This window comes from Arvicanthis niloticus, chromosome 5, assembly GCF_011762505.2.
Source record: "Arvicanthis niloticus isolate mArvNil1 chromosome 5, mArvNil1.pat.X, whole genome shotgun sequence".
Lineage (NCBI taxonomy): Eukaryota > Metazoa > Chordata > Mammalia > Rodentia > Muridae > Arvicanthis > Arvicanthis niloticus.
The window spans coordinates 13241853-13255411 of NC_047662.1; the positions used below are offsets into that span (position 1 = coordinate 13241853).

The 13559-nt window shown below is 56.2% G+C and overlaps 2 protein-coding genes across 3 annotated transcripts in view; both read left to right on the forward strand.

Moving 5' to 3' along the window:
* Plekhm2 (pleckstrin homology and RUN domain containing M2) overlaps positions 1–6927 on the forward strand; it is a 41420-nt gene extending 34493 nt beyond the window's left edge. For both annotated transcript variants that reach the window (XM_034502316.2, XM_034502317.2), the window contains 12 exons: positions 373–1227; positions 1356–1425; positions 1556–1646; positions 1877–1941; positions 2265–2353; positions 2927–3059; positions 3293–3483; positions 3832–3897; positions 4569–4728; positions 4887–5066; positions 5144–5260; positions 5945–6927. In XM_034502316.2, the coding sequence (XP_034358207.1) occupies positions 373–1227; positions 1356–1425; positions 1556–1646; positions 1877–1941; positions 2265–2353; positions 2927–3059; positions 3293–3483; positions 3832–3897; positions 4569–4728; positions 4887–5066; positions 5144–5260; positions 5945–6082 (2155 nt within the window). In that variant the 3' untranslated portion in view covers positions 6083–6927. The remainder of the gene's footprint in view (positions 1–372; positions 1228–1355; positions 1426–1555; positions 1647–1876; positions 1942–2264; positions 2354–2926; positions 3060–3292; positions 3484–3831; positions 3898–4568; positions 4729–4886; positions 5067–5143; positions 5261–5944) is intronic.
* Positions 6928–8457: 1530 nt separating this feature from the next.
* Positions 8458–13425, forward strand: Slc25a34 (solute carrier family 25 member 34). Its single transcript, XM_034502907.2, has 5 exons — positions 8458–9363; positions 10113–10178; positions 10264–10416; positions 11182–11316; positions 11759–13425. Exons 1-5 carry the CDS (start codon positions 8944–8946, stop codon positions 11939–11941), a joined length of 957 nt encoding a protein of 318 aa, XP_034358798.1. The 5' UTR covers positions 8458–8943; the 3' UTR covers positions 11942–13425.
* The last annotated feature ends 134 nt before the right edge of the window (positions 13426–13559 follow it).

Sequence of the window (13559 nt, forward strand, 5' to 3'; positions counted from 1 at the left end):
TGTAAGTTTATGCCACCAGACCTAGATTAGCTCATATTTTTTTTTCTCCTTTTATTTTTGCAATGGGGTCTGGCTTGGTAGCCCAGGCTGGCCTTGTATTCACAATCCTCCTGCCTCTGCCTCCTGAGTGCTGGGACTATTAAGTTTACACCAGCGGGTCTGTCTGCTCTCTTGGTTCTATCACCTAGAATTTGTAGGTCTGCTCGGGAGTCATCCATGACTGTCCCTCCCCTGCTCTGCCAGCAGCAGACCACCTTAGGCCCACCTTGCACTGCCAGGGACCACACCCCCTCGGGATTGCCTCTCTGACCCAGCCTGTTTCCCTCAGTGGGTACTCAAGTGTTACCTCCCTCCCTGTCCCTGCGATTGCAGGGTGACCAAGAAGAAGAAGACTGGCAAGAAGAAAAAGACCAAGCCGGACGAGGAAGCAAGCCCGCTGCACCCCCCCTCTAGCCAGCAGAAATGTGGCCGGCAAGGGGAAGGTGACAGACTTGAGGGCACCCCAGGCCTGGCGAGGGACTCTTCAGACACTGTGCCTGCCTCCCCACTGGAGCAAGGGGAAGGGCCCAGCAGTACAACCGGAAGCAGCGAGCACTCAGAACTCAGCCAGATGGGCTTGCTGATCCCCGAGATGAAGGACACCTCCATGGAGTGCCTAGGACAGCCCCTGAGCAAGGTCATCGACAAGCTCCATGGCCAGCTGGACCCTAGCACCTGGTGCTCCCATGTCGATCCCCCGGATCAGTCCTTTCGGACCGGCTCTCCCGGGGAGGCCCCGGAGAAACCACCATTTTGCGACTTTAGTGAGGGGCTTGCAGCCCCCATGGACTTCTACCGGTTTACAGTCGAGAGTCCAAGTGCTGTTGCACCAGGTGGCGGCCACCATGACCCTCCAGGGCCTGGCCAACCGCTGCATGTTCCTGGTAGCCCTGCGGCTGCTCTCCAAGAAGAAGAGGGAGGAGGAGAGAGACAGACATCTCAGCCCCTAGAGGACCAGCGAGGGGAGGAGATTCAGGAGCCAGAGCCTCAGGAACCGGACAGCCAGCTGCCGCTGGTCAGCCGGGAGCCTGTGTCTGAACCCGTGTCCCAGCCTGAACCTGGAACCCAGGAGGCTCTCTGCAAGCCCAAGCAAGACCAGCCCAGTCCTTGTCTGAGCAGTGCTGAGGACTCTGGGGTAGACGAGGGCCAGGGTAGCCCTTCAGAGATGACGCACCCCTCAGAGTTCAGGTGAGGGCTGTGCAGGATCTGCCAGTCCAGCAGGGATGGCAGGTCTAACCTGCTGTGGGGGATGGAAAGAAGGGTGACCTCCTGCCTGACCTGACCCCTGCTCCTCTCTACCCTTGTTCCTGACACAGAGTAGACAACAACCACTTGCTTCTACTCATGATCCACGTCTTTCGAGAAAACGAAGAGCAGTTGTTCAAAGTAAGTCCCCGAACTGGGGAACCATCGAGCGGCACAGAAGGGCGGGTTGGGTCACCCACACTGTTCCGTGTGCACGCGGGCCCCACAGGGCGGGGAACTCAAGCTGACCGCGGTTTGCCTCGGCCCTTAGATGATCCGAATGACCACAGGGCACATGGAGGGTAATCTGCAGCTGCTCTACGTGCTACTCACAGACTGCTATGTCTACCTGCTTCGGAAAGGTGCCTGCCGCCCCAGGCCAGGGTGGGTGGGGCTGGGCTCCTTCTCAACCCCCACTGTAGGCTTGAACTAATGACGAAGTGTCCCGAGGGAAGTATTGCTAGCTGGACTGAGCACCCTGTCTGTCATTCTGCTACACTGTCACTGTTGCAGGGCTGGGTCTTCGGAAATGGGGCTGGGGGAGGGGAAAGAGGCCAGCCCGGGTAATAGGCATTCCGGTCTCCTCTCTCAGGAGCCACAGAGAAGCCATACCTCGTGGAAGAGGCTGTGTCTTACAATGAACTTGACTATGTGTCGGTAAGTGCAGGCTCTGCCGTTGGTGTACCCGCTTAAGTACGGGGCTTCTCAGGCTACCCCTGTCCAGAGCTGTGGAGCATAGGCAACGGGTGCCAACATCCAGAGGCCTCTGCGCATGCGCTGGAGACGGGCCTCAAGGGCAAGCCACCTCTTCCCACACCAGATCTCTGACCATCTTCCCTAACTCGTCCAGACCCCAGTCTTGGTCAGAGGCTTTCTTAGTAATGACCCCAAACCTGCGGCTTCTCCCTTCCCAGTCTCAGCCAACCCTTAGTACGCCCCTTATGCCAGGCAGTGGCCAAGTCCTGTGTGTTTTCTGGCAGGTTGGCCTCGACCAACAGACTGTCAAGCTGGTGTGCACCAACCGCAGGAAGCAGTTTCTGCTGGACACCGCTGACGTGGCCCTGGCTGAGTGAGTGTCAGCCCCCGCCCCTCAACAGGACAGGAGACTCAGCATCTGCCATGGGCATGGCCCTGGCTGGGGGTAGAAGGAGACAGCAATCTGTTCCCCCAAGAGCCTGCGGTCTGCTCAGAGAGGCAGGGAAGTGGACAGTCACTGACCGACTGACTCACGTCAGCTCAGGTGACCTCAGGACCCACGGAGAGGACGGGGGCTGGTGTGAGGTCCGATGGGAGGGGAGGCACAAGAGCCAGGCTGCTGTCCCGGCTGTGTCCTGGACGACAGCCATGGGAATTCCATGTACTAAGGTCATTTCTGTAGGGATGGAGTGGTCAGATCATACTGTCCCGCAGTCTGGGTAGGCGACTGTCAGAATCCAAAGCCACCTGGACACTAGCAATGGTCGGGCCTTTTCTGGGCACCATCCAGTGACGCAGGGCTCTGACCCCATCATTGCCTACTGCAGCCCAGCACCTCAGCCCTTACCTCCTGTGAGGTCTCTGGGCCAGGCATTCCCAGGACAAAGCCCTATCTGCCAAGGTCCTGTCCCCAGGCCTCTGACAGCAAACTGCACTCCCTGAACAGGCTCTTCCTGGCGTCTCTGAAGTCAGCCATGATCAAAGGTTGCCGGGAGCCACCCTACCCCAGCATCCTGACCGATGCCACCATGGAAAAGCTGGCGCTGGCGAAATTTGTCGCCCAGGAATCCAAATGTGAGGTTAGTGGCTGGGAGGAGACGCCAGTGGCACGCCATTGGCCTGCCGGGGGCATTTCCAAGTCACCTGGTAGGAGGGAGGGGCTGTCCTCCTCCTGTCCACTTGGCTTATGTCCTGAGGTCACCTTGTTCTCACGGTGATCCAGGCCATTCCTGGGGCTGGGTTCTGGGTAAGCTGAGGCCAGCCTCAGCTCTGGCAAGGCCGCATCTGCTTTGTCTGCTGCCTCCACCCCCAGGCATCCACCGTGACCGTGCATTTCTACGGACTTGTGCACTGGGAGGATCCCATGGAAGAGGCCCTGGGCCCCGTCCCCTGCCAGTGCTCACCCACCGAGGGCACCATCACCAAAGAAGGCATGCTGCACTACAAGGCCAGCACCTCCTACCTGGGCAAGGAACACTGGAAGGCCTGCTTTGTGGTGCTCAGGTGAGAGCCCCAGCAGCTGTGGGCCCAGGCATATGTCAAGTCCCTAGCGGGAAAGGCCCAAGGGCAGGTGCTCCCTTTTCCTCCGTGCTGAGGGCTCACCCAGGGATATAGAGCTTCTCTAGCCGGCCAGCTCTCTGGGCCCAGGATTCCCAGGTGCCTGAGCCAGCCCTGGTGACAGACCTTCAGCTGTGCCTAGGACTTCCAGGGGCAGTGGTCTTCATAGCCACGCTCAGATTCCTTCTTCACCCCCTCCATAGAGAGCAAGTCCCTCCCTGGTTCCTAGCCAGTATGTGGGGAATTCCTGGGATCTTAGCCAGGCCTCACCTCACTGTAACTGTGACCTTGCAGCAATGGAATCCTCTACCAGTATCCTGACCGCACTGATGTCATCCCCCTGCTCTCGGTGAACATGGGGTAAGTGTCCCAGGGAAAGAGAACTGTGCAGGTGTCATGGCTAGGTGTCCTGCCTGGCGGCCAGCAGTGGCCGAGTCTAAAGCCTGGAGTCCACTGTCCTTCTGTCTCCCTCCTCACCTTATCCGTAACCCTGACTGGTGCCTTAGGCTTTGCAAGCTGTGTGGAGGCTGTGGAGGCAGGAGGCACGAGGAGGCACCTTTTGCCTAGAGATGGGAACCCAGGAATTCCAGCCAATGAGAGGCGGGCGGCAGAGGAAGTGGGTGGGCGGGCACTGGTTCTGAGCAGGCCCAGTGAGTGGCTTTGTAGTCTTTCCTCGCCATTTTTTTTTTGGGGGGGGGCTTGGTGATTCTGGAGATAAGGCATGCCAGATAGAGTGGCTCACTTCAAATCCATTCTGGGAGATAGAGGCAAGAGGATCGGAAGTTCCGGGTCATCCTCTGCATAACATAACACGTTATCAGGCCAGCCTGGGCTACATCAGACCCTGTCTTAAAAGAAAAAGAAAAAGAAAAAGAAAAAGAAAAAAAGCTGTTACACAAAAACCGGTAGGCTAGCCAAGCATATGCAAGTGGCCTTAGAGCCCGAGGCCCAGTATCTGCACACCTCAGCTCACCTCAGGGTCTTCCACCCCTGCCTCCGCCCTCCCATTTCACCCTCTTCCTCTGGTCCAGTGGGGAGCAGTGCGGTGGCTGCCGGAGATCCAACACCACGGATCGGCCCCACGCCTTCCAGGTCATTCTGGCTGACCGGCCCTGCCTGGAGCTAAGCGCCGACAGCGAGGCCGAGATGGCTGACTGGATGCAACATCTCTGCCAGGCCGTGTCCAAAGGAGTAAGTCTGCCTGTGCCCACCATCATCCACCCAGCCTGGTCCATCCCTCTGCCTCACCCCCACCCCCTTACACTACTAAAGTAGAGTCTACAGGGGATTCCTGGTGCAGGCCACCCTAGAGGAACAAGCTGCCTCGCTCACCTTCTGCCAATGTCCAGGTCATACCCCAGGGCGTTGCTCCCAGCCCCTGCATCCCTTGCTGCCTGGTGATCACGGGGGACCGCCTCTTCACATGCCACGAGGATTGCCAGACCAGCTTCTTTCGCTCCCTGGGCACAGCCAGGCTGGCAGACATCACTGCCATCTCCACAGAGCTTGGCAAGGAGTACTGTGTCCTGGTGAGTAGGCAGGAATGGGGGCACAGGCTTTGCCCAGGGAAATCCATGCATATTCACCTGGAACCTGCTGCCCCCAGGAGTTCTCCCAGGATAGCCCACAGCTGCTCCAGCCCTGGGTCATCTACCTGAGCTGCACTTCTGAGTTGGACCGGTTCCTGACTGCCCTGAGCTCTGGGTGGAAAGCCATCTATCAGGTACCTGGCCGTTCTTGGGGTGGGGCCTGGCCTGACATGAAGGGTTCTGGGGATAGCAATTTGCCAACAACTCTAGACAGAAACTTAGAGCCAAAGAGGCAAGCCCCCATTGTCAAAGTGTCTGTCAAAACTAAAAATACCACCAGGAGCTGCCATTCCTGACCTGAACTCCAGTCACTGTGGGGCTCTTGGTGGGCCTGGTGAGATGCACAAGTGGCCCTCCCCCACCCCAGAGCTGGAGGAGCTCCCAGCCCTGGAGAGGTAGTGACTTTTGGGTTTTTTGGTTGGTTGGTTGGTTTTGTTTTTGAGACAAGGTCTTACTATGCCGCTCTGGCCAGCCTGGAACTCGCAGGGAAAAATCTGCCTCTGGCTCCTGGGATTAAAGTCATGTGCCACCACACCCAGGGAGAGGTACCGTTTTATGCACGGTGCTCCCTGCACCCTGTCATTCTGGGGCAGCTCTAAGCTGAGTGAGAGACGGAAAACAGTCAGGAACAGATCCCCTCACCCAGTGAATTCCAGATAGACCTGAGAGCTGAGCTCTCAGGGGTCTGTGTGCCGAGCAGGAGGAGAACTTGCAACATGGAAGGTGTTCCCAAAGCGGTGTGCAGGGCCCTGGCGGCCTTCCATGGCTCCCGGGAGAGTAGCCTGTAGTCCTTGCTCTTTCTGCTTGTCCAAACACAGGTAGACCTTCCCCACAAGGCGATCCAGGAAGCTTCCATCAAGCAGAAATTTGAGGATGCCCTGAGCCTCATCCATAGCGCCTGGCAGCGGAGCGACAGCCTGTGCCGCGGCAGGGCCTCCCGGGACCCCTGGTGCTGAGGCATGGCTGAGCAACACTGTGGGCCGACAGGAAGGAGGCTTCTGCACTGTGGTGTGCCACCATGGTGTTTTGGAGCCAGGGGTTGACAGTCCACTCCTGCCTTGGGATAGCAGAACCACTTAGTGTGGCTTGAGACAGGAATTCAGAGTCAGTGCCTGGCACCATAGGCATCCTGCCCGACGGCAGTGACTAGAGGTCACTGAGGCAGAAGGTCTGAGCCCTGTGGGCTCTGTAGACACTTGGTGTCCCCTGGCCACCACTTTAGTCCTCACCATCTGCTCAGGGTGACGGAGAGAACGATAGCCTCCATTTAAGCGGGAGCAAAGAGATAAGTGGGTTGGTGTGCCATCTTCCGCTCCTGGGTCAGGGGCCTGGGCGGATGGTCAGGGCCCCCTGAGGGTCCTGAGTGCCCAGCCACCCTTGTTCATTTTTGAACACTGTCCCCACCGCACAGGGAAAGGTGAACACTAGGAGTCTGTGCATGCCCCCTCTCACAAATCCACCCCATGCACAGCGGCCTGCCTCGCACAGCCTGGGCCCAGCCGGCAGTCCTCCATGGCTGCCAGGAGGCCCTGCATGTCCACAGCCCTGCCTCTCCTCTTTCTCAAATGCAGCAGAGCTTGTAGGACCAGGGGTCAGTTGGCTCCTCTTGCCAGGAGCAAAGGAGAAAGGCTGAGAGGGGAGCAGAGCCCATGGGCCTGGCGGCTTCTGACAGCTGACGACTGACCGACCCCTGCTGGGCTGGAGCTGGCCCTTCCCTGAGGTCTCTTACTAGGTTCCTTGAGGGACAGGTCAGATGGATTGGGTTTTGTTTTTTAAAATAAAATTGACGTTATATTGCTGAGATTTGTCACTGACCCTCTTTCAGTGTGAGATGGGTGGAGTGTGCCCCACCCCCTATCTTCATTGTCTGTTGTCACACCACACACGTGGGCGGGCGAAGAATCAGCCCCAGATTGGCCTTGCTGCTTGGAAGTCCCCACTGTGCCTTCCAGTTTCCTGCATGGCCACCACAAGAGGGAGCCTGGTGGCCTGGTTGTTAAAGAAAATGGCTAGAACCACCAGGATTATTCCTCATGGGGCCCTCAGTATTCCACGCCACCCCACACAGGGACTCTGCAGTTTTGGGTGCGCACAGCTGAGGCACTAGAAGTTGGGGATACAGGACGGGTGTGGACCACCTTTCACTGAGTGAAGCAGACTTTTCACATGTCAGTCTCCCAGAGGCCTTTCTAGATCCACCCTCCCCTCCTGGGCAACACCATCTCCATGCTCTGGTTACCGGCCATCATGAGAGGTGAAACTAGGAAGTGGAAAATTCTAGAAATACGCAGTTGTACAGTTTTTAAATACACGCACTGGTTTGCATACTGTGTGCAAGCTGCACAGATGTGGCTCGTCCCGTTGTCCAGCGTGTCTGTGCTGTGCACACCGTCAGGCACCCGGTTTTCACGTCAACTGGTGATGGAACATGATTTGTTCTCAGTAACCCTTTTTTTAAAATAATGGTCCCCAAAGTTGCCCTCTGGGTCATGTGTGTATGCCCTCACACGCCTGTGCACGCTTATAGGATAACCTAGGCTACATAGTGAGACCTTGTCTTTTTAAAAAAGACATTGACATCAGTGGTGTTTTCTGGGTAGTGGTGGTGCACGCCTTTAATCCCAGCACTTGGGAAGCAGAGGCAGCCAGATCTCTGTGAGTTCCGGGCCAGTCTGGTCTCCATAGTTCCAGGACAAAGCTACACAGAACAACCCTGTCCTAAAATAGAATAAAAGTAACGGGATTGGAGAAACTGTTCAGTGGTTAGAGAGCACTGAACTAGGTGCCAAAGGGCCAGGGTTCAATTCCCAGCACCCACCCACATGGTAGCTCAGACCCAAGTGTAACTCCAGTTCCAGAGTATACAGCACCCTCTCTGGCCTCCATGGGCACCAGGCACACACATGCATGTGGGCAAAACACCCACGTACATTAAAAAGTAAGAGACAAAGTTGGCATGGATCTGCATGCTCGTGCTGCCAGCACGTGGGGGGGAGGGTGGGGTTGACGTGGGGGGAGGGTGGGGTTGAGGCAGATGGAGCCAGCCATGAGTTTGGAGGCGGCCTGGGCAGCACAGTGAGTCCTTGAGAATGAGACACCACCTCACACGAAACTAAACCGTTACCTCACCACTGGCTCCACAGGGCTCTGGGGTCCTCCCTCATGTTCATTCTTGTTGAAATGGAACTATAAAACTGGGCGTGGTGGGGCACACCTTTAATCCCAGCACTTGGGAGGCAGAGGCAGGTGGATCTCTGTGAGTCAAACAAAAAGATATTAAGTGAATAAACCTTTGAGAGAGAGAGAGAGAGAGAGAGAGAGAGAGAGAGAGAGAGAGAGAGAGAGAGAGAGAGAGAATGGGGCTATAATCTGGCAGCTGTAGAAATGGCACAGTTGTAGATTGGCCATGCTTAGGGCCAAGTGACCACAAGCCCAGGGCTTTAGCTGGAGCTGAACAGGGACCAGAGATGGCACAGGAAGTCTAGAGGACAAGGAGGAGTGCCCTCCCCTGCTTAGCTTGGCTCTTCCTGCCCACTGTCCTTCCAGTCACAAGTGACCTTTCCTCCAGATCCCAGGGCCCAGGCCCGCCCTGGCCGGCAGCAGCTGGGATTGGTCTGAGCCAGAGGAGGTGTGTCCAGATTCCCATAGCCCTGCCCGATGAACAGCAGGTGGAGTTCCAAGACAACCAGGGACCTGCCTCTAGCCAGTGGCAGGATCTCTGTCCTCTAGACATGGCTCTGGCTTCCTTTGATCCCCAGCCCTGTGGCCATGCAGGGGTGCAGACTGCCTAGACACTACCACCTGTAGCCTGTGCTACATGACGCTGACCCGGGCACAGATGGCTCCTGCCATGGATGCAAGGGAGATGGTGTCCCCGGCTGTGGACCTGGTGCTGGGTGCTTCAGCCTGCTGCCTTGCTTGTGTATTCACCAATCCTCTGGAAGTGGTAAAGACCCGTCTACAACTGCAGGGGGAACTGCAGGCCCCAGGCACCTACCCACGGCCCTACCGGGGTTTTGTGTCTTCTGTTGTAGCTGTTGCCCGGGCAGACGGGCTGTGGGGCCTGCAGAAGGGGCTGGCCGCTGGCCTTCTCTACCAGGGCCTCATGAATGGTGTCCGTTTCTACTGCTATAGCCTGGCATGTCAGGCTGGCCTCACCCAGCAACCAGGTGGCACTGTGATCGCAGGCGCTGTGGCTGGGGCACTGGGAGCCTTTGTGGGGAGTCCTGCTTACCTGGTAAGTGTCTTCTCCCTCCTGTACAACTCCGTGACCAACATGACCAGTGGACTTTATGGCCCTGGGTTGGGCGGGTCTGTTTGGGAGGGGACTGTTCGCTGGGAATATCTGGCTCAGACCTGGAATCTGCCCTCTGACCCTTGCTTCTTTGGGGGCCATGCCCACTAATCTTAGCTGGGAGAGGAAACAGGTTATAAAGTACATTCTAGTCCCCGCTTGCCTGTGGTTGCACCTAGGGAGCCTGGCATACGGTAAGAATAAAAGCTGTCACAGAGCAGAGGGCGGTTGTGTCGTGGTCTAGGCACTGAACAATCACTTTACTCTGTCCTTGAGAGTAGCAACACAGAGTCCCAAAGATCTCCTTAAGAAACCCGAGCTACCAAGATGCGTGCCCAGACCTCAGGATGAGGCTTGCCTAGCATGTACTAAGCCCTGGGTTTGTTCCCAAGTACAACATAAGCCAGGCGTGGCACAGCCTGCCTACCCATAATTCCTGCATTTGAAAGGTGGAGGCAGGAAAATCAGAATTAAGGTCATGGTGACACAATTCATTTGGGGCAATTCACAATTCACAGTACATGAGGCACTGTCTCAAATTTTTAAAACAATAAAAGTAAACTCTGGCCAACCAAGACTGTCTCCGAGCTTCAGATGTGGGGTCAGGGATACCATGCAGGAGAGGGGCTCAGACGTTCTCAGCTCAGTTCCCAGACTCTATCCTAGAGCTCTCGTCTGCTCTGTACTTGCAGGTCAAGACACAGCTGCAGGCCCAGACGGTGGCTGCCGTGGCCGTGGGGCATCAGCACCAGCATCAGGTAAGACAACTTCCCCAGAACCTGGGGCTCCAGGCTGTGCAGGCGCTTCGACTGTCTAGTGACCCAAACCATCTCCTCCCTGCAGGGTGTCCTGAGTGCCCTGGAGACCATCTGGCGCCAACAGGGCGTGCTGGGGCTGTGGCGGGGTGTGGGTGGGGCTGTGCCCCGAGTCACAGTAGGTTCAGCTGCCCAGCTGGCCACCTTTACCTCTGCCAAGGCATGGGTACAAGATCGACAGGTAAGGGGCTGGGAACACAGACACACACAGGGAGTGGGAGGTTTCTTGCCTCTTTCACACAGGATTGGTGACAGATGGGGCCCAAAACAAAACCTGGTCTTGCTGAACTTGGTGAGGTGGTGAGATGCACTTACATTCCTAACATGTAGGATGTTGAGGCGGAGGAGAGGGTGTCAAGAAGCTTAAGTGGTCATCGGCTACACAGAGTTCAAAGTAGGCCCAGGCTACCTACATGAGAAAGAGAAAAAGAAAGACAGGGGAAATGGGAAAGAAAAAAGGAGGGAGGGGTGGAGAGGAGGGAGAAGACAAGGAAGGAGAGACAGAAGGAAAGAAGAAGTGGAGGAAGGGGTTGCAGCCAGGATAGCGATTCTCACCTGTGATCTCAGAATTTAGAAGGTGGAGGCAGGGGGATTACAAGTTGGAGAACACCCTGCTGCATAGCAAGACCTGCCTCAACCAAGAGAGAATAAGCATGCTTGAGGAAGAATGGGATGGAGGGAGGGAGAAAATAAAGTCGTTGGGTCTGCCATTATAGTTGTACCCAGCCTTTGTGTCCAACAGGAGTTTGGGGGGTCATCAGTGACCCCTAGAATCATGGAGGAATGCAGGGTTAGCATCGAGAATTGGAAATGGCTGGAGAGGTCTGATTTGCTCGCCCACGCCAGCCCTTCCAGCCCTCATGGGCTTGGAGCAGGGGGGAGAACACAGTAGGGGGGGGGGTAAAGGCAGTGGGCAAGAGTCAACAGCCTGTGCCATCCCCTGCAGTGGTTTTTGGAGGACAGCTGGCTGGTGACCCTGGCTGGAGGCATGATCAGCAGTATAGCCGTGGTTGCAGTCATGACACCACTCGATGTCGTCAGCACTCGGCTGTACAATCAGCCGGCGGACAGAGCTGGCAGGGTGAGCAGGGGACGAGGGGAATGGGAGACGTGGGGACAAGGGACACACACACAGAGCCACCAGGGGACAGAGACCATATTCACAACACATTAATAGGCGAGTCCCAAGCCCTTTGACTGGATTTTATTCTGTTTCCTGATGAAATCAACTCAGAGACATCAAGTGACCTGGCCGAGGTGGCCCAGATGATCAGTAGAAAAGACAGGGCTGGAATCGTGGCCTTCTGGTTATAACGCCTACAGGAAGTGTGAGGACAAAGATGTGTGCCGATATCCAAGCTGTACCCCTGAAAGAGGTTATCTGCCTGCAGGCAATGGCTTCTTTTTATTAGTGTCACAGTCTATAATCCTCTCAGATGGGAACAGACGCTGCTTCTGACACCACCAGACACACTTGGCTGTGTCATCCGGGACCTTCAACTCTCTCCCATGTTTGTCCCCAGGGCCAGCTGTACAGGGGCCTTGCTGATTGCCTGGTGAAGACCTGTCAACAGGAGGGACCCCTGGCACTCTACAAGGGCCTGGGCCCTGCCTACCTGCGCTTGGGTCCCCACACCATCCTTAGCCTGTTCTTCTGGGATGAACTGCGGAAACTGGCAGCGAGGGCCCAGCACCAGGACACCTAGAGTCGCTCTTCATCCCACCGCCCACCGCCAAGCTTGGCATCTGGTGGAAGTGATGGCCTGCTTCAGAGCCAGCTTGAGTCAGGCCCTGCCACAGGTCGGGGGAGGGGTGGGAAATGGACCACAGGGATCCATCGAGCCCCAGGACCAGTGTGCCCCGAGTCACCACCCCTTTGCTTCCTGTCTCTCCCCTGAGTTACCGTGCCTTAGCTCAGTCATTGCCACAGTAATGCCTGCGTATAAAGATTCCCCATTAGGAGAGCCACTCGGTTGTACAGGCTCCTCAGTCCTCTAGTGTGTGACCACACAAGTCTCTCTCAGCATAAGGAAACTGAGGCTGAGGGAAGCCATCTCTCTGGCTGGAGCCACATACCTTTGCCATGACATAGCCAGGACTGGAGTTCAACTCTGCCTATCCTATCCCCATATGGTGCTCTCAACAAGGACATCAGGGTTATTGGGGTTCATGTCTCTCAGAGGCAACATGTGAGGATATCCATGGCGGTTCCACAAAAGAGTCTTTGGTGTCCCCAGAGTCTAGTTGGCCAAGGCCAGTTATCAAACCAAATTCTGAAGCCTCGATGGCTTAACAAAACAAACAAAAAATTCTGTTTTCCTACCTTCTGAAGCCGGAAGCCCAAGAAGGTATTGGCAGTGTTAGCATCTCTCTCTGATTTTCTTTCAGTTATTTGTGGTGCTGTGGTGGAGCCAGGGCCTTGGCATGTTAGTCACGTGATCTGCCACTGGTCTACACCCCCAGCCAAGGCCTATCTTCCTTGACTTTAAAATGAGCAGCTTCCTCTGGTCGGCTCAGAATCAGAGTCAAATCCGCTTTCCTCAGGCTGGGGACATAGATCAGTCTGCAGACTGCCCATCCACTGCTCAGGAGGCTCCGGGTTCCATCCCCAGCACCGAATGAACTGATGGCACACGCCTGTAATCTCAGCCCTGGGGAGGTAGAGGCAGGAGGATCTGGAGTTCAGAGTCAACAGCTCCATAGTGAGTCTGAAGTCAGCCTGGATTCCATGAAAGCCAGAGGAGAGAGCGGGAAGGAGGAGGAGAGAGGGGGCTAGGGATGGAGGAGGGGGAGACAGGGAAACCCAGTTCTGTTGGACAGGGACCGCATATTAGAGGGAGTCTCCCTCTACAGTCACACGTGGTTGAGGGACTAGATCAGGGCTTCAGCAGACCCCTTGGAACATTTGAGTTCAGGCTTCCGGTTTGTGTACATCCAGAGGAGCCCAGGCCTAGGGAAGATGTCCACGTGGGTCACAGAGCAGAGCCACTGCAGGGCCAACGACAGACTCTGGGCCCTCTCTCCAGACTGCAGCCACCTCAGGAACAGGTGTGTGAGGCACCCAGTAGTCTTTCTACTATGAAAGTGGATGCTCTTGGTCAGACAACTTCAATCACCTTCTCCAAACCACATCCCAAGTGGGAAAAACTAGTTCGGATGAACACTCCAATAAAGTTTTATATTTTGTGTACTTTGGCGACTCCCCTTTGCTTCCCTGTCCCTGCCCCACCACCCCAAACCCTCAGCCCTCTCTAGGAAGGACCCAGAAAGCAGCCCCCACCTGCCCAGACGAAGCCTGCCACCTAGTGGACCCAAGGGGAACAG

What these genes read in the sequence shown, in the direction of transcription:
- Slc25a34 (XM_034502907.2), top strand. Translation starts at nt 8,944, where the DNA reads ATGACGCTGACCCGGGCACAGATGGCTCCTGCCATGGATGCAAGGGAG. An exon ending in TGGGGAGTCCTGCTTACCTG is followed by an intron (nt 9,364 to 10,112) that starts GTAAGTGTCTTC and finishes CTGTACTTGCAG; the next exon opens with GTCAAGACACAGCTGCAGGC. An exon ending in GGCATCAGCACCAGCATCAG is followed by an intron (nt 10,179 to 10,263) that starts GTAAGACAACTT and finishes TCCTCCCTGCAG; the next exon opens with GGTGTCCTGAGTGCCCTGGA.